This window comes from Liolophura sinensis, chromosome 1 (assembly GCF_032854445.1).
Source record: "Liolophura sinensis isolate JHLJ2023 chromosome 1, CUHK_Ljap_v2, whole genome shotgun sequence".
In the NCBI taxonomy this organism is placed as follows: Eukaryota; Metazoa; Mollusca; class Polyplacophora; order Chitonida; family Chitonidae; genus Liolophura; species Liolophura sinensis.
This window is the reverse complement of record NC_088295.1, coordinates 85,425,035-85,443,956: the sequence shown is the minus strand read 5'-3', so window position 1 is coordinate 85,443,956 and position 18,922 is coordinate 85,425,035. Positions and strand designations below refer to the sequence as shown.

At 40.3% G+C, this 18,922-nt stretch overlaps 1 protein-coding gene across 2 annotated transcripts in view; it reads left to right on the top strand.

Annotated features, from left to right (window-relative positions):
* Window positions 1-18,492, top strand: part of LOC135461920 (roundabout homolog 1-like) — a 224,465-nt gene extending 205,973 nt beyond the window's left edge. Inside the window, exons 17-35 of one of the 2 annotated variants that reach the window (XM_064739205.1) lie at window positions 80-270; window positions 625-775; window positions 999-1,153; window positions 1,809-2,046; window positions 2,662-2,777; window positions 3,177-3,342; window positions 7,221-7,379; window positions 8,002-8,035; window positions 8,304-8,362; window positions 8,920-9,110; window positions 9,517-9,667; window positions 10,272-10,340; window positions 10,653-11,391; window positions 12,333-12,433; window positions 15,022-15,210; window positions 15,720-15,851; window positions 16,207-16,314; window positions 16,755-16,957; window positions 17,506-18,492. In XM_064739205.1, the coding sequence (XP_064595275.1) occupies window positions 80-270; window positions 625-775; window positions 999-1,153; window positions 1,809-2,046; window positions 2,662-2,777; window positions 3,177-3,342; window positions 7,221-7,379; window positions 8,002-8,035; window positions 8,304-8,362; window positions 8,920-9,110; window positions 9,517-9,667; window positions 10,272-10,340; window positions 10,653-11,391; window positions 12,333-12,433; window positions 15,022-15,210; window positions 15,720-15,851; window positions 16,207-16,314; window positions 16,755-16,957; window positions 17,506-17,520 (3,167 nt within the window). In that variant the 3' untranslated portion in view covers window positions 17,521-18,492. Of the gene's footprint in view, window positions 1-79; window positions 271-624; window positions 776-998; window positions 1,154-1,808; window positions 2,047-2,661; window positions 2,778-3,176; window positions 3,343-7,220; window positions 7,380-8,001; window positions 8,036-8,303; window positions 8,363-8,919; window positions 9,111-9,516; window positions 9,668-10,271; window positions 10,353-10,652; window positions 11,392-12,332; window positions 12,434-15,021; window positions 15,211-15,719; window positions 15,852-16,206; window positions 16,315-16,754; window positions 16,958-17,505 lie in introns of both variants that reach the window. The other variant, XM_064739206.1, reaches the window with a different exon arrangement.
* Window positions 18,493-18,922: the final 430 nt, after the last annotated feature.

Here is an 18,922-nt window from a genome sequence, read left to right as displayed (position 1 = left end):
AAATATTCCATGTGAAAGACATAATTTTTCACTTTTGATTTTTGACATGATGAACATACATTTACATTCACATTCACAGTTCCCTCCAACCCATCCACAATGTTCCATCGGATCCCCGACCCTGGCTCATTTCCCAATGCTCCGTCCAAACCGATGGCAGATGACCAGACGGAGCGGTCAGTTCACTTGAGCTGGAGACGCAGCAGTAGGGAGGGGGCCTCGTCCATAAAGGGCTATCGTATTGAGTATTTCAGTCCAGAAACAGGGGAGGTAAGTCATGTGCTGGGGTATAACCATCCAGTAACATCTAGACCACCAGCATGCTTTACTGTATTTTGTAATGTAAGCAGCAGCTTTTACCACAGTGTAATGGGCATTACCATGTTGTGTTTAGCTATTACATGAACACTCAAATGGATTAGTTACACTTGTGATATATGTTTGGAGTAAAACGTTTTAGAATGTTATTCCTGTTTCATTTCCTCTTTAATGGACACGGTACTGAGCACTATGTAGAGTTTTGGAAACCATATCAGGTAATATCTGAGTGAATATGACTCGTGCAATATTGACCACCTGACATTCCATAAGTTGACGTGTACCTGTTTGTGTCACTGTGTTTAGGGCTGGTTGGTGATACCTGGGATGATCACACGAGATAACTTCATAGTTCGTCACCTCCGACCGGACACCAGTTACATATTTGTGGTGCGTGCAATCAACTCTCATGGGATGGGACCACCCTCACAGCCCTCTGCCAAAATCCGCACTAAAGGTGAGTTCTTGACTAAAATGCACGAAATGGCGAAATTCCTACTGTTAGCAAATTTTTCTGTAAGTCTGACATTTGTCGTTTTTAGACATTTTTGTACTTTGAAGTTATATTTAAGAAATATGGTTAGGAGCAGTTTTACCCCAAATCTGTTCTCGTTTCACCTTGCCACTGCTTCATTGCAACCTGTGGATTGTGACTGTGTATGTATGATATGTGATTCCAGACTCCCGTCATGGCTATGACCACACCAGGATTGCCTCCAAACCTAACATCAAAGGGATGAGTCGGCCAGAGTTGGAGAAGCGACTCAGTGGAACTGTGGTGGAGGTGACGAAAGCTGACCCAAGGAACTCCTCAGAGATCGGAATACAATGGAGGGTAATTATCTCCCCTGGTTTTGCTGTCCCATTACACGAGTAGAGTTATTTACTGTAATGGTGAAGATACTTGTATCAAATATACTGTTGACTGCGCACACATTTTGAAGTGGATTGACAGAACTTTTTAGTTTAGAAAGATTTATTTTATTTATTTGATTGGTGTTTTACGCCGTACTCAAGAATATTTCACTTATACGACGGCGGCCAGCATTATGGTGGGAGGAAACCGGGCACAGCTTGAGGGAAACCCACGACCATCCGCAGGTTGCTGGGAGACCTTCCCACGTACGGCCGGAGAGGAAGCCAGCATGAGCTGGACTTGAACTCATAGTGACCGCATTGGTGAGAGACTTCTGGGTCACTGCGCTGCGCTAGCGCGCTAACCGACTGAGCCACGGAGGCCCCTAGTTTAGAAAGAAATTGTAGACTGTAAGAACAGCCTGCTACTAGCATAATATATACTTAATTGTGAATGAGCATAGGATACCATTGGTGTCAGACAGTGTGTCATGTGTAGGCTGCTATTTCAGTCAATTATTCTTAATTGTTGATTGTTAATTGGTAATTGTTCTAATTGTACGTTTGCATGATTCAAACTGATTTTGCCGATGGTAGTAGCTGATTGCATTTCATGGTGTTGTCCTTTCCTACAGGTTGTGAAAGGCCATGATGTCATCCAGGGTTTTAATATCAGGTATACCTATGTGATTAACCCTAACTTACCTGAGTATGGCAAGACAAATGTGGACAAAGTAAACAACCCAGCTGTCAACTTCCATGTGTTGAAGAACCTGAAGAGTTACGCCTGGTACGAGATCCGCATCCAGGCATTTGCGGGACCAGTCAACTCCCGCTTCAGCGAACCAATCAGGGTGCAGACCTATGAAGGAAGTAAGAGACATTTTTATACTTCAGCACATTATGTACCATGACTTTCCTGAATTGATCTTATTTTGTTTCTCATATTGTCATTCTTTGCCATTGTACACTGTTGTACGCTATCTTGTGCACTGCAGACTTAGTCTTAACACACTCATTTGAGTTAAATACTAAATAGAGTCTGTAAACTAGAAAACATTACTTTGGATTTGTTCTAATCATTCTTGCCTTGGATCAAGATGTCATTTTGATTACAATGAAGGGGAGACAACTCCAGACTGAATAAATGAATAAATAAGTAGTTCATGTAGGTATCAGAGGCCAGTTTGAAGTTTTGTTTATATGCCAAACTTATATTGAGTTTTTGGTTGATCTTACTCCTAAATGCTAATATTTTACAGACTGGTATGTTTCTTCTAGATTTGTGTAATGTCACAGCAAACATTTCACTAAATTCTACAGGGAACATTTTGTGTGATTTTGTTAGCAAAAATGTTATAATTTACATCAAGATTACAGTCATTCTAAATTCTGCACATGCAGATTGGTTTCTTCAGATATATGGATCAGAGCTCATTTCAGCAGTGGAATATTGTAGACTTACGATGACTTGTCTCTGCGTTTTAGCTCCATCTGCACCGCCACGTAATATCCTGGTACATAAAGATGGTGACAGTCGTATTCATGTTCGCTGGTCTCCACCATTACGCGAGGACCAGAATGGCATCATCACAGGATACCTGGTCAGTATTATTATTGGAGAATAATATTTTATTTTATGGTATGTATTAATTTTATATATATTAATTTTTTCGGATCATTTATATCTTATTACCTGGTCATTATTATTATTAGAGTGTAATATTTTCCATGGCATGTACATACATATATTTTTCCATCATTTATCAAATCATTTATATATTTTTGTGTAAATATTTTATTCACCATTGTTAAGTGAATACGAGAGACAAATGAGTTCAGCATTTGAAGTAATATGGCAAAAAGATAAACAGTATGAAGGGTTTGGATCAATTTCAGTGTTACATAGTTCACTTTCATTAATGTAGATTGTTTAACATTGTTAATGAGGCCTTGTATTAAGAAGAGTTTTCAGCTAAAAATCCTTATTTCTTTATTTTCAGATTTCATTGTTTGGAAACGAGAGTAAATATGACCAAAATATAACAACCAATGCTACAACATTTGAAATGGACATTGACAAACTCCATCCTGGGGTGCATTACAGTATAAAGATGGCTGCTTTTACAAAGATAGGCCTGGGTGTATCCAGTAAACTTTACAGAGCTGGTAAGTCTAATCTGCTGACATATTTTTGGTGAAAAAATGTGACATGATGTTTTCAAGACCATTTCATGTTAAGTGGTCTGTTATTCGTAAACATAACGAAACCATGTCGTGTTAGGTTTGAGGGATTTTGTGTTCGTAGATAAGGTACATTGCACATGGAACATTGTGGAAAATATACACAGCTTGTGATATTTTGTTTTATTGCATGTCCACTGTTTGTTTCTTAATCTGCATGTTGACCTGTTTGTGTTCTACATGTAGGCTACTTGGGTTTGGATATTAGGGTTATGTTATCAACAGTGTTATACATATAAGCACTTGATCTCCTTGCTATATTCATCCTGGAGACAGTGGACGTGTTTACCTTGGCATGCCATGGTCTTCCGAATTCCTGGGTTTCTGAGGAAGGCAGATTTGTGGTATTTGTCCATGGTTTATGACTGGGTGGTCGTTGACAGTTTCTGGACTCCCTGTTCTATAGTGTTTATATCTGCTCTCTCCTATAGTGTCCCTTGCCACTGTATCAGCCACATCCTCTCTGACACTGAAGGTTATAGCTACCAGGTGCTGGTAGAACAGCTCTGTCTCTAGTCTTGGCATTTGTGACTTATCTAACGTCATAACCTACAATTAACTCCGCAGATCAGAATGACTGAGGTGCTCCTCACTGTCTTGGTGTGAAAGTTTATTTGTCCCATGATTGTAGTTTGTTGTATGATATACAGAACTGTAACGTCTGTGACCAGAATTTTACTTCAACATGTACAGTCATTATGGGGTGTTACGTGTATGATGGTTCCAGGAGCATTTTAGTCGGTGATGGGTTTATAGTTGGGATATCTTCTTAAAGGAGACCATAAAGCTGTTTACTTCACCCTGACCAGACTGCAGGGAGCTTTGGGTCCCCACCTCTCATTTGTTATGGTTACCCTGTTCACAAGGCTTGCATGATAGATCTACTTAGCTGAACAGTTTCCTTTCCTAGTGGATACTGGGCTTCCTGTGCTGTCGCCATTCTGGCGCAAGCGATACGTGGTCCTGAGATTCCTCAAATATCCGCCTGACACTTTGCTACCCTGATCTGCTTTCATCTTCTGGTAATCAACTCCATTTTCCTTCAGCTGACAGCTAATGGGAGATCAGACCCACTCCTGTGCTTGTTACTGTCCTACCAACTTTTTTATGCTCACAACAAATCTAAGCAATGTTGGGAATTAACCTTTGTATTGTTCATGTAAAGCTTGGGCAATTAAGGCAAATTTTTAGATGCAGAGAAAATGAAGTTTGAATATTGTCAGATTTAAATACACGGCCCAGTTTTTGCAATACTTGCATGCATCAGGGTTAGCTCGTGTAAGGCACTGTGCTGGATGCATGCAGGTTGACGGAATTGATAGCGCTGAGCAGTGATACACTGCTACAAGAATATTGATGGCTGTGGTGACATGGGAATAATCGCATGTGCATATCAAATTGAGGCTGTCGCCATGGTGATTTGGACTGTCGGTTGATTGTCCAGAGATTTACGCTGGAGCGATAGACCTGTTTTTGCTGTGTCAAGCCCAAGCTAAGCGGAATGGCGTGTGTAAGGGAATGCTTGTCGGAGGTGTTACTCATGCTATGGAATGACTCGCCTTACTGGCACTGGCGACAGCGTGTCTGATGAGAGTGAGGCGCCTGGCATCTAAAGGTGGTATTTCTGCGCTAGCGCCTCTCCAGGGTCCTCCTGGAAATTGTCTGTCATAGTCGTAATCAAATCTGTATTAGCCACGGTCCAAGTCCTAGGCCCATTACTGCCACGGTCCGCTATTGTTGACTTCACACCTCCCCAGGCTCACTGCTTTCCTCTCACCCTAAGCTGTTTGTATTGTCTCGTATCGATGCAGCCCCCAAACTAAAATGTCACCAAATCAAGTTAAAACCACCGGTAACACATAGAGTTTGCCTCTGTAACAATGAAATTCACATCACATAACACTACTCCTATCTGATTCCAACTTCATGAGACACATGTGGTGACTGTTATTCATAGAGAAGATATGATTGTGATGCTTTAAAATACCCTAATGCTTGACTTACATGCATCTTGCTCTGTTCTCGAACAAGTTCCTTTCAATTTGAATTTTATTCAATATGTTAATTTTTAAAATGATGAAAAAACCAATAAAATCTAAAAAATATAAGCAAGTATTGGTTTCATTGGTCCAAATTAATAAATCATTGAATATCTTTACACTAAAATGCAAATGCATAATAATCAGCAAATTAATATTAAAATGTTAGCAAAATAATCACCCCATTTTCTTCCAAACAATCACAGAGTGCTTGACTGACATTCAGTGTTTTCAATCATTCCTTGTGATAGAACATTGAATTCAACTCAAGAACATATTCAGCAGCTCAAAATGGTGGCTGTGACTAATCAGTTATGTTTGTCTTTTCTTAGATAATTTGATAATGCTTGACTGTGGCTTTAGTGCTTTATGACCCATTGGCTAACACAGGCACATTAAGTCTTCTGGATGTACATCTGTACAAGGGGCTTCTTGTATCAACTCTTCAACAAGATTCCCATTACAGTTTACGCATCATGAAGCTTGACACAATCTAACCTTTTGTCTGTCTCTGGCTGCACTCCCATCAAGTCATGAACACCATTGAATTGAAGATTGCAATGGAATTGGTGGGGTGCTTGAAGAATGCAGCCTTTGTACAGACTGGATGGTCGCTACAAGACCAGGATTAGCACATATTAACTACCACTGCAGGAAATCAAATAGAAAATTCATGGGAGAGTGTTGTCATGGAGGAAGCTGTGATACTGGTGTGGAGTCCCCTTGGGAATATGCTTCTGTCCCAGCTGTGCTGGTTATCGTCTTACGGAATCTGGCTCTTGGCAAAGGCACCATCCAGGGGTGGGTGGTATTAGCAGAAGTGCTAAAAAGTGCTCAGATTTTGGTAAAGCATTCACGGACAGCACATACAATAAGCACAACTCGAAAGACATATTCAGAAGTCCATAAGGTACAAGAATAAGAAAATGTTGTTGATTATTGATTGCCTTTCTTCTTGCCCACCTCCCTGCCCATCTCCCCCAGCCTGGATGATCAAAATGAACCATGCCTCCCAGGTGACTCACTTGCATACTGCTGTGTCTTGTCTAATTCTGATAGCCCTTCATTCAATCTTTTGTTTGTCTGAGTCCAGTCAGTATTTGCCTGTTAAACTTGATAATTTCATCTGCAAGCCTGCTGTGCTGTGAGGCAGACTGCACATTGCCTGAGGGACTAAGGGTGAGCTGACTTGTATGCAGGCTGTGACAACTCTCTGTGACTAAGACTACTTTTCAGGAATCTGCCAGGGGATATCTTCAGTTGTCTTGAAAAGTTTTTGAAGGCTTAAATTTGGTGCTTTTTTATGTTGGTGTTTTATTTGAGTTTATATCTTCCAGCAAGCATCACCATACACATGTTATAAAATGCTGGAAGGCTTATATTAATATTAACATTACTATTATTAGCTGCTGGTAACTTCAAGTGATTTTTGCTTGATAGGTGGCATTGTTACTGATGTGCTTTGTATTTTTCAGGTTTTCACAGTTTGATAGTGTATTTATTTCATTTTGTTGAATAGTTTTTCAATTTCTTCAGAACAGGTGAAAGTTTTGGCCAGTCAGAATTAATGCTGAAGTAGACAAAACCATTCTTTCTCCAAAACTAAGTTACTTTTTTGATGCATGATGTGTATGAACTTTGGATACTGTAATCAGCTTTTCAAAGCAAGCACAAGAAGTACCTGCTGTTACTCGTGTATGTATTTTATGTGACTGTAGAAAATTAAGACCTACAAGTGTAGAGTACATGTTTGTTTCTCCACAGAACCAGAGGCAGTAGGCATAATGAGGGAGCCTTGGTTTATCGGCATGCTCATAGGCACAATTGGGGGCACCTTGTGGCTGGCCCTGTGTATCTTCAGCATCTGGCTGTGCAGAAAGCGCAAAAGTCGTAAGAAGTTGGTACAAAACAGCATGTATAATGGTGAGTATTGTATCCAAACCTAGCTGTAACCTGCCCGTATTTGTGCTGTTTGGTTAATGCTTTATTCAGTTCCACTCGGAACACTTACATTGCAAGCATGCTAAGATTCTTCTGTGTTCGTATTTCCATTTTTTTTTTTGTAACCAGAATGCGGGAAAGCTAGAAGTGTTCAAAAGAGACATAAAAGTGTTGTATAAATGGCTGAGTTAAAATCAATAGGTTTTTTCGTATCACTTTGATTTTCCTTGGAAATAAATGGATTGCAGAAAATACTAAAATTGATTCAGAGACTACTTAAAGAGAGATGGCTGACATTTCCTGAAGAAGCTGTCATTCTTAGGAGTTGAATGGATCAATAAATCCACTTCTTTGATGGCTGTCCAGGGATAGGCTGGATTGTTATAGAATGGTTAGCTGCACAGGACAGTTGACTCTAAACAACATGGTTTTCTCTGAAAATATAGCCAGTTTGAAAAAGAAAGTCTGTCATGCTACTTTTATAGAAACTGTAATTATATACATGCACATGTGCATGCCTGTGTAGAAAGTGTACAAAAGCCTGTCACTCTCTCTCTTCCCCTCTCTTAGCTGTGGTGTAATGAGTATGTATTGTTTCTTGCAGTGCCAGTCCACAAACCTCCAGAGGAGCATATCAGGTACAGTGATATAGCAGCACTGTTATAGCAGCACTGTTATAGCAGCACTCTAACAATGATGTAATTATGGAATTATTAGGTCACCTCCAATCACCGATTGTCTGCAAAGTTGTTTGCAAGTTTTTTGTGAATCAAATGGTTTTAAACATGTAGTTGTATTAAAATACACTAAAAAAAAATCAGATGTGCTAGGCTGTAACAGCGTATACATCGTTTTTTCTAATCTACCTCATTTTGTTGAAAGGAAGATTATTTGTTCTTTTCACAGAAATGATAACAGCATGTCCAGTAGTGGTTACCATGACAGAAAAGATGGCCATTTCCAAGGTAGTATAACTTAAACTTACATACACATATGAGGAATAAGGACATCTTTTCAATAAAGGATCATTTAATGAGTACTTTTCTCTACAGTATTGTGTGATCCTGTAATGAAGATGTGGGTGATTCTGGTATGTATATTGGGGATTACTGTAATGAATATACGAGTGATCCAGTAATGAATATGTGGGTTATCCTTCAATGAATCTAGTGGGAACCTTGTAGTGAATAACTGGATTGTTTTATAATGAATAGATCGGTTATTTTGTAATGAATATGTTTGGGTGAGAAAGTGGTGAAATCCTCAGATAAAGATATGTGGGGTGAATATGTGTGGATTGAGTGGTGCCATAATATATATGTGTTGATGGTTTATCAACTGATGAATATGTGTGAATGAGGGGTGCCATAACATATATGTGTTGATGGTTTATCAACTGATGAATATGTGTGAATGAGGGGTGCCATAACATATATGTGTTGATGGTTTATCAACTGATGAATATTTGTTCATGGGTGTTGTGAATATGTTTGTTATGGATATATATTGATTCTGGTTGTAGGTTCTATGCCACCTGACCTTACTAACTTGTTAGACAAAGATGCTCAAGAGGAAAATGTTTACAACACAGCAGGCCTGTTACCTCATATGAAAACATTCTACAACAAACCTAACACAGTTCCCATACCTGTGGCTCCTTATGCCAGCACTACAATTATCAACACTGGGGGACAGTTTCCAAAACCACTGCCTGTGAGTATTTAACTCGGGGACTGGATTAGACATGGATCAAAAAACAAAGCAAGAAAATTTTGTGGCTCTTTTAAAAGATTTGTCAAGATTTAGCATCATTTCAGTTGATAACTAAGAAACTCGCTTGTGCGTCTATCTGTTGTTTTTCCACAGGTTTTTTTTCTTCAAAAAATAGTATGAACTCGGGTTGAGCAAACATTGTGAAAGGACTTCGTGGGAATGTCTAGAAAGAAATGATGTCATCCTTTTTCTGGTTTTCTCTAATTGTACAGAATCTAAAGTACTAATCTCATACAAAAAATTTTACGGACTCTGACATTGAATATTCAAGGTCATAAGGGTTTGGTCACTCAGAACAAACTGTCACTGTCACAGATTGAGCATTCCTATTTGCTGTTTGTTTTAGGGTGAGAGCGTATTCCGACCAATCAACCAGGGCTATATTCACCAGGGCAGTGGCTCCAGTGACAGTTGTATTAAGCCAGATATTAACAGTAGTGGGTCAAACACTGACAACAGTCGACCCAACACAGGTATTACCACCATATACTCCCTGGGTAAGCCATAACATGTCACCATCATGGCATTTACTAACTTTCTCTCATACTCTCTGTAGAACAGCACCTGTAGACAGATAAACCTTTTGGCTTAAGTCTCTTTTGAGATTTTTTTATTGTATTTTCTTTTATTGGTTTTAATAGGTTACCATCTAAGTTCTTTTTCAGATGGATATCAAAATACAATTGTGTTTGCCTGTTAAAGAATGTTCCATAGAAAATTTTAATTTCTGTAAAAAAAAAAAACAAATTGTGTCAGCAATGGTAAAGGTGCCAGTTTGTGTTGATAGCAACATGTATACCAGCTATCAGATATAATACAATGAATAGGTAACCCTCTTTTCAATAGTTTCAGCAATCCAGATTAATACTACTTAAGTGGAGTGAAGTAGCTGGCTCTTTCTGCTTTCCATATCATTAAATCATATGCATTTAGTTTCAGCATGAAATAATGGTGTAGTTGCATGGGTCAGGAAACCATACCGACCCATTAGTCACTAACACTCACTGCTACTACAGAAAAGGGATTTACAGATATCACATTTATATGGTTGAATGGTATTTTTAGCATGCATGTACTCATTATGTGACTGTCTTGTTTCAGCGGAGTACCCCGTTGAGGGTCCAGATGGGTGTCATAGCCCTGCAGGAGACAGCAGTGGCTATACTACAGGTACTAGTGGGTGTACGTGTTGTCCTCTCTTCTCTATCTTCATTCACTCACTCCTCTTTGGCCTCAACTCTCTCAAATATAAGCAAATTATACATGTCTCTGTCTGAACATTCCATGTAGTGATCTATTATTCTACTGCTAACAGTAAAAACCTATGACTATATCACTACATACATATCCAGCTGAGGTTTTTATGGCTTTTGAAAAGTTGTAAATTCTGTTAAAAAGTAAACCAACATAAATACAAGTCAGTCACATGTAGCAGTACATTTGTTTGAAAATGTTTTACAATTCCACACAATTGTTTTGCAGATGAAAATGGCATGCCTATAAGGAGAAAAATGCATCGAGGGATGAAGCAGCAGAGTCTAAAACAGCCAGTTGTGAATTGGGCGGAGCTTCTTCCCCCTCCCCCAGAGCATCCTCCGCCCCCAAGTGAAATGGGAACTCCCCCTGACTCGCCTAGCCATCAGATGAGGTGTGTGTCACCCCGCAGCCAAAGTGTGAACCGACCTGTGATGAATCGCAGTCCACTGTCTCCTGTGTCCAAATCATCTCTCCACTCTTATCCACAAATGGTTGATTGGTCGCAAATACAGCCCAGGACTATGTCGTACTCGGATTCAGAGTATCGCCCTTACTCTCCGGGCTTTCAAGACCCCCGACCTTTTTCACCCAAAACTTTACAATGTGACCGAAGGACTCCTTTACGTCCCAGCCCGGATATGAGGGGCTTCAATCCCAAAGCTATGGAGGCTATCTATTCTCAAGCTCAAAGACCAGGTGTGGATTACCGGGGCTACCCTGCCTTTTATCCGGGTGACCCGGGGCAGATAGGGCCTGCCCCGCCCATGAGGGGCACTAAGTTTGGACTCCCTGAGGGAGAGTATAGATACATGAGTGACACGGAGCGGGGTCCGACGCCCCCAATCAGGTCACAGTGCTCCAGTATGGTAGGCTCTCAGGACGGCCCTCTCATGGACCGTGCCTGTCAGTCCTCCCTACCCAGTTTGGCAGGGGAGACCGTCCACTCCTCCTGTTTACCCGCTAGGTAGGCTTGATGTTGTCCCTTTGTTCAGTCTGTGGCCTCCCGTTGTCCAGAGAGAAAGAGCGAGCGAGATGTGAATGAGATATTTTTATTTGCCTCATCTGCCTGTCATGTTCCTGTCACCTATCAGTTCTCACCTGCCCACTTGGGCTTTTGTGTTAAGGAATTGCCTTATTTTGTCTCACCTTGGAGGAATCTTGTTTTAGTTTCTCAGGTGGATGTTGGCTACACTGTATCCATATATCTAGAGACAGTTTCTGTAGGTTCACAGTTGTTCCACGTTATGACCTGCCACCCACAAGTGTTTATTGTTTCTTGAACATTTGACTGTTTTGTGCATTTGGAATCATTCTCTTTTTACCGCTCAGTATGATGAGCAATGCCTGCCTGTATGTTTCCAGACACATCTGTCTCTCTTTGTTCTGTTCTTCTGCATTCCTCTTAAGTTCTTTTCCTTCCCTTTGTTTTTGTTTTTTATTCTGTCACCCAAGGTGATTGTTTATGTATTTGTTGTTTTGGCTCCTAGAAGCCTGTGATCATGAAGGATCTTTTGATTAAAATGTTGTAGACTATCTCTGCATTAGAAGCTGTAATATTGCATTTGTTATGCTCGGCCAATTGCTCTCCTGACTCCACACTTGTCCCACTTAATACACGTAAAAAAGATTTGAATTTCTTGGATAAATGATACTTAGTTAATATATTTTTCAGTGCTGTTCTTTAATTTAAACTAAGGAAATGCCTATATGTGTCTTGCTGCTGTCTTAAAGAAAATATTTTTATTCAACATGAACATGTACTGTTCTCTGGTTAAAATGTTATCTAAAGTTTTTAGGCATCCAGGTTTCTTTTGAAACTGTATTCAAGGTAATGTATGTTGAAAAAGTGAAAAAAGATACAGGTTATGTAATGTAAGGTTTATATGATGACTGTTGATGTTGTAGGATAGAGATGACGTCAGTGGGTCCTCAGCTCAGTGTGGACTTTGACCACTACTCACGGGGTCCAGACTCACCTGTCTCGGAATGTGGACCTGATTACACGGGTGAGTCCGGCAGTGACGCCCCAGGAGAGATGGGCAGTGCCACAGGTAAACTGTTTTCGCTCAGCCAACATAGCATGATCATATGCCACTCTTCATATAGTAGACTGAGTTTTGCTGGCAGCCATTTCTCTGTTCTGAAACCAGTGTTATCCAAGATGATGACATCTGATGAGTTAGACTTGCAGTTGTATCATTGAAATCTGGTACAAATAATCAAGATGTGCATGCACATGTACGGAGATACAGGTTCTGGGAGAATCACTAAAACATGTGGCTTGATCAGGGTTTGCTACAACAATTTGCTCCATGCGTACCTGGTTATGTAGACTATCAGTATCATGGCTGCTTCATGTCAAAACTAAACCGTCAAGATTTTCAGATGAGCTTGAATAATCTAAAGTACACGTAAAATAAAACTAAAATTTTAAAACAAGAATGTATTTGGATCCCTTATTTCTTTGAATCTTCTTGGTGTAGTATGCAGTTTATGTCATTTCCGTCTATGAAGGGACATTATTCTGTTATTCTCTATAGGGCAACACAGCTAACAGAGTTGTCTCCCTTGGTAAAATTTGATTAATGTAATACATTATGAACCAACACAAATGTAGATGGTGAATGAGAATATGCATGGCATATGGAACAGAGAAATGGTGATGGGGTGCTTATGGAGAGACCTAGAGAGTGCTTTGTACTGCTATTTTGTGCTTCCTGAAAATGGTGCCTGTGGCCTGTGCCAGCTTTATTGTCTATACATGCAATTGTATAAATGTCTAGACAAATTGTCTAAATTAAATTGTTTTTAATATATTTATCATCATATGTTTAATCTGGTTAAAAATGTGATTTGAATTATATTTGAAGTATTCATGACATGCTCCATATGTAATGTATTTGTGGTGTTTATGTAGCTGAGACCATCATGTCTTAATACAGGGTCTGTTGTGTTCTCAATCCAAAAAGTAAACTGTGAAACAGTAAAGCATGTGTTGTTGTTGCTGTGAGTGTACAGCCCAGAATGCATTAGCATGATACAGGATGTCATCATTTCGTCACACCTTATCATACATAACACTATATATGCCACAAGTACTGTGACTTCCCCTGTACAATGTCTACTCAGGTCCAATCTGAGCAGACCATTGACCATTGTATTACATGAATAATAACTAAGTTACCAGTTTGCCCGTAAAAAATTATTGCAAAGTCAGGAATGAACAGTAGACTGGACAGCTTGGACCCTAATAACGGCAGGCAGGAAAGTTCCCTCACTGTCAAGCTCGTTTTTAACTTTCCCCACAAACATGGTAAAGTGGTATGCTTTATTAAAGTGAACTGATGCTGGTGTGGAAAAGAAATGTAAATACATTTTATATTATTAGAAATTGTTTAAGAGACCAGGGATATAAGCATTTAACAATTCACTGTATGACTAAATATCATTCATGTGATCACATGTATGTGACGGACATATACAAATACATGTAGACTCCTTTGGAAAATGGCCAGCTTACTTATAACAGGGTCATTCCAAGTCCTCTAGGTCTAAATTGATATCTCATCTGTCCCCTGAATTACTTCCAACTTAAACGTCTTCTCTCTCTACATTTGTAACTGTGTTCTGACCAGTATTTAAACGTCAGCACTTGACACATGCCTTGCTTACTGCTATCACCCCATCATATCCCCTACAGCCAGTCACATATGTCTTTGTCCCCTGAAATCCTATCTCCCATTGATTTGCACCGTGACCATTGCTGCATGGATCAAGGAGATTGGTTGGTATTAAAAGTAATTCTCAAATAACTTGGTTTCTGTCAATGACTAACCAGACTATTGAGGTCATCACTATCATTCTTCATGGCTTAATTCTCTTCCTTCACTAACCTGTCACTATGATGTCCTCACTTGACTAATTGTGTGACTCACCTACATATAGCCTCATTCACCCATTACATTGTAGAACTTAGTCACTCTCTAACAGCATGACCAATAGCCTCACTCACCACTCACCTGCTTGTCACTCACCATTCATCTGCTTGTCACTCACCATCCCCTGCTTGTCACTCACCAGTCACCAGACTGTCACTCACCACTCACTTCATTGTCACTCCACTCACAAGTCACCTCACTGTAACTCTCCACCAGTCACCTGATTGTAAGTCACCATTCACCTGCTTGTCACTCACCACTCACTAGACTGTCACTCATCACTCGCCAGATTGTCACTCACCACTTGCCAGACTGTCACTCACTTGTCACTTACCACTCACCACACTGTCACTCAACTGTCACTTCATTGTCACTCTCCGCTCACCAGTTACCTGACTCTCCCTGACCACATAACCAATTTTACTCCCACTGCTGACAACCTCAGTTGTAATGGCTTTCACTGACACACTTTTAATAATCTACATGTACTTCCTCACCGTTCTTAAATCTGACTCATTAATCACCTACTGCACCAGCACTAACCAGCATGATTAACCTTATTGTCACTAAGTCACCAGGTTTCTGCCTCCATTCCTGACTGAACGAACTGACTGTTGCATCGTCTATGTCATACCATTCTCGTCATCCCATTGCAGGCTCTATGTTAGCCACCTGGGCCAGTGTCACTGATAACAGCAACACTAGCTGCAGTAGTGTCCGTTCCAGTGCATGCTCAAGTGATGGCTCTTTTCTCACAGAGGCGGACTTTGCTAGTGCTGTCGCTAAGGCAGCAGAGTTGTCTGGCTTGACGGTGGTTGGCTCAACTGTGTCTGATCCTAAAGCAGGTGGGTGAAGGGACACAACTCTGTTTGAACTCCCATATCAGTCTCGGTTTGGCTCCATTTCTTCAGCTGATTCACTTCTCCAAGCATGGTGCCACGGATGTACTGTTTTATATAACACTCTAATGATTACCGTTATACAAATCAGATCCCATCTTCATACATTTGTTATCTTGGTGTCTCATAAACTCTGCATGATCCCAACTTTGTCGGTAAAACAAGTTACAGAGTCTCCATAAGCCATATCATTTAATTTGTGTTATTTCTGTGGCTGTTGCTTCCCTTGCTTGTTGTAGTGCTTTCATGAGCAAATCTCTAGTTCTCTCCACATCTAGAGAAAATAGCTTTTACATTGCTCAATGCTAAAATTATGTTAACTACACCAAATCATATGTAGTAATTTCTGGTTTTTGTACCTGTGTCTGCAGTTTTCAAAATGATCTTTGTTCTGTGATAATATGTAATGGTGTGTGATTACCTTGATGTACCTGGATTGTCACCTCGTTATGCAGGTAAACGGCACCATCACCGGCGTCACAGGGCACCCAGACCCACTAGTCCATACAGCACCGATAGTAACTTCAGCGCTGTGGTACATAAACCTTACCCAAAGTCACAACGAAAAAAGCAGTTGCTCGAACAAGGTAGGCTTTAACTTTCAGCGATATAGATTCAACTGAAATAGCGTATGAATGATTTCAGTGAATCTTCTCAGGGTCATGTCAACAACCACGACAGTGTGTAGTGAGAGATGAAGTGCACTTATCTAAAGTCTACTTAGCAGTAAATGCGCTACTTGCAGCTCCCCCCTGATCATTTATTAGGTGATTTTTCTCTTTTTGAATGGTTTTAATTATTGGTAGTCATCAAATCTCTTCTCTGCTAGATGAAAATTTGGAAAAAAATTATATCATATATGATTCTGTAGTTATTATTAGCGTGTAAAAAGTCAGCGTAAAGTGCCCAAGTTGACAGACCTGTTAACACATTATTGAACAGGTAACCGGCGTCAGTCAGGCAGTCATCGTCCCCAGGCAGGTGCTCAGCAAGCTCATTCACAAGCTTCTCAGTCACAGTCACAGCCAACAACACTCCTGCCATCAACAGGTGAGGCTCAGCCAAGGGCAGTAACTCTGCATGTTAGTTCACAGTTCTTCAGCAGATCAGTATCAGATCTCATGTGACATCCACAGTCCATGGCAAAACACACAGGCATACATGTACATCACCACAGTGAATAGGTTTGTCTCTTTTGTACATGTTAACTTTACAAAAAAAACTAATTCATTTTCACAACATAATATTGCATGGATAGAGATTTACCAAAAGAAAACGTCAGATGTCTCCCAATCAAAGTGATGTTGTTAAATATTATACATACCCATGCTGTTTGTTAAGTGTTTGACAGTAGGTGCTTTTGAGAAAATATGTTAAACAAAATGGTGTTGCTTTTTTATTTTGCTTGTTTGCTTTTTTTGTGCAGTATGCTGTACATTGATGCTTTGCTTGTGTCATGCTTATGGCTTTAATACTTGCTTCACTTACAGTTGCTGACTTGCCCACATACCATCGTCCCAATTTCCCTTCCCCCTACCAGCCTTCATCCTGCTTGACTGGTATGTCCAACACAACAGGCAAACAATGCGGCCTCAGTCCGTGTTCCTCCTCACTGCTTAATGGAGCTCACACCCTCCCACAAATGGATGCTCAAATTTGTGCTAATCCGCTAGCATTTACAATGGAAAATCATGTAAGTACTAATCCAGAAGAAGGGATGCCAGCCAGACATGTATTACATCCTGATGGGCTGATAACAAACACACTGCTAGTAAACAGGTTTCCATGATACATGATGTATTGGATGTTGTGGAGAAAGCAGACAGCTGCATGCTTGTGATAATTTGCATGATGAATCATTGCTTTTGTGCAGGGTATTAGAATAATAATTATGATATTCACAAATATGCAGCTAAGTACATGGCATTGTGCAGACGTGTAGATAGTTGCTGTGTGTGTGGTGTTTCTGGAGGTGACAGCAGTTTGTAGATTATACAATGCTTTACGTTGAAAAACTACTGGGCGTATAGTATACAATGCTTTACATTGAAAAACTACTGGGTGTATATTATACAATGCTTTACATTGAAAAACTACTGGGTGTATGGAAGAACCTAAGGAAAATTTGTCAGTTTCCTTACTTTCAAAAATGTCGTTTATCAGAATTGTGGAAATGCTTACTGGTAAGTGGTTTGAAGGTGTTAATTACTATCTAAAGATTGTTGTTCTGTGTGTTTTCAGAGCCCAGCAGTGTAAGCACCAAATAGAGGTGGTACTTGTTATGGATTTCCAATCACAGATGGACCACTGGAGCGAAACAGACATCCACAGAAGGAAAGAGGAAATAGACTTACAGCCCTTGGTTCCAACTGCATCAAGCATAGTCTCTGTGTAAATGCTTGGGCACATTGCCTCTTGAGAAGGTTTGTTTATTCTCCACAAAGAGGGCTGTACATGAATGAAGTTACAGTTGGAACTCTGTCAGTTTGAAGGGAATACTTGTACTTATGTGTACTTATGTGTAGTGTTTCTGAATGAACCAAATGCTGGAGAAGCCATTCCGTGGAACCATAGTCTGGATGGCTACATTTAAGTTATCAGCTTTAAAGAACCTTGACCTAGAAAGACTGGTCTGTGGAACCGTAGGTTGGACACAGCTCAAAGGAGTCTTGGGAAACAGAAACCATTCTGTAGAGCCATAGTCTGGATGGACTGCATGTGTGTCACAGCTTTGAGGAACCCCAAATTGGAGAAACTGCTCTGTGAAACGGTGGCATGGACACAGCTCCAAGGAACCCCAGGAGAGAGAAACTAATCTGTAGAAATACATGTATAGTCCAAGGAAACAGTGGAAGGCACAAGAAACCATTCTCTGGAATCATATACTGGAGGAAACTGAAGTATTGCTGACTGGTTATTCTGATTGCCATATCTGCTTGCCATTACCCAACCTCTGAGTTCAGTCTGTATCCAGTCTAGCACACAAGCAAGAACTGAGGACAAACCTCACAGCTGACCCATTGGACAGTTTAGTGTCCCAAGGGACTGTACAAGGGAATTACTCATCTGACGAATTTCCAAAGTGCGAGGACTCAGTGACTACTCTGCTCATCTCTTCATGTGTAAATATGCTGACATGTACAGTACATGTACATGTATCTATGAGGACCACTATATTACCTGTACAAAGTGACTGGCGATCAATGCTGTCAGAGACAGTTCTCTGCCACGACAGTGTATACTGGACTAAAGCATATCACTGTTTTTTTTCCTCATATATATATATATATATACTAGCCAGCCTAGTGTTTGGTAGCAGGTGAAGCTTATTTCTTGATCTACACCGTGATGGTACCAAAGATCACTGTTCAGTGGACTGGCCTGCTGTCTCTCCCCAGCTATTCACCTATTCTCTATGAGAGGTGTGTCAGTTGAGTAGCTTTTTTCTGCCCATTGCAATATCTTTGCTGTCGTTATGTTTTCTACAGTTGATACATATTCCTGACACAGACAGTCATTTTTGTCTCCAGTGTACAGAAACAAGGACAACGTAAATATATGTAGTTCTGTCTTAGCACTGGCTGAGGGACTACCAGGTGATAACAGCTTACTGGCCAGTCAGCTGCGGTTCGGCTACAGTTGTTCAGTGGTGTCTTGT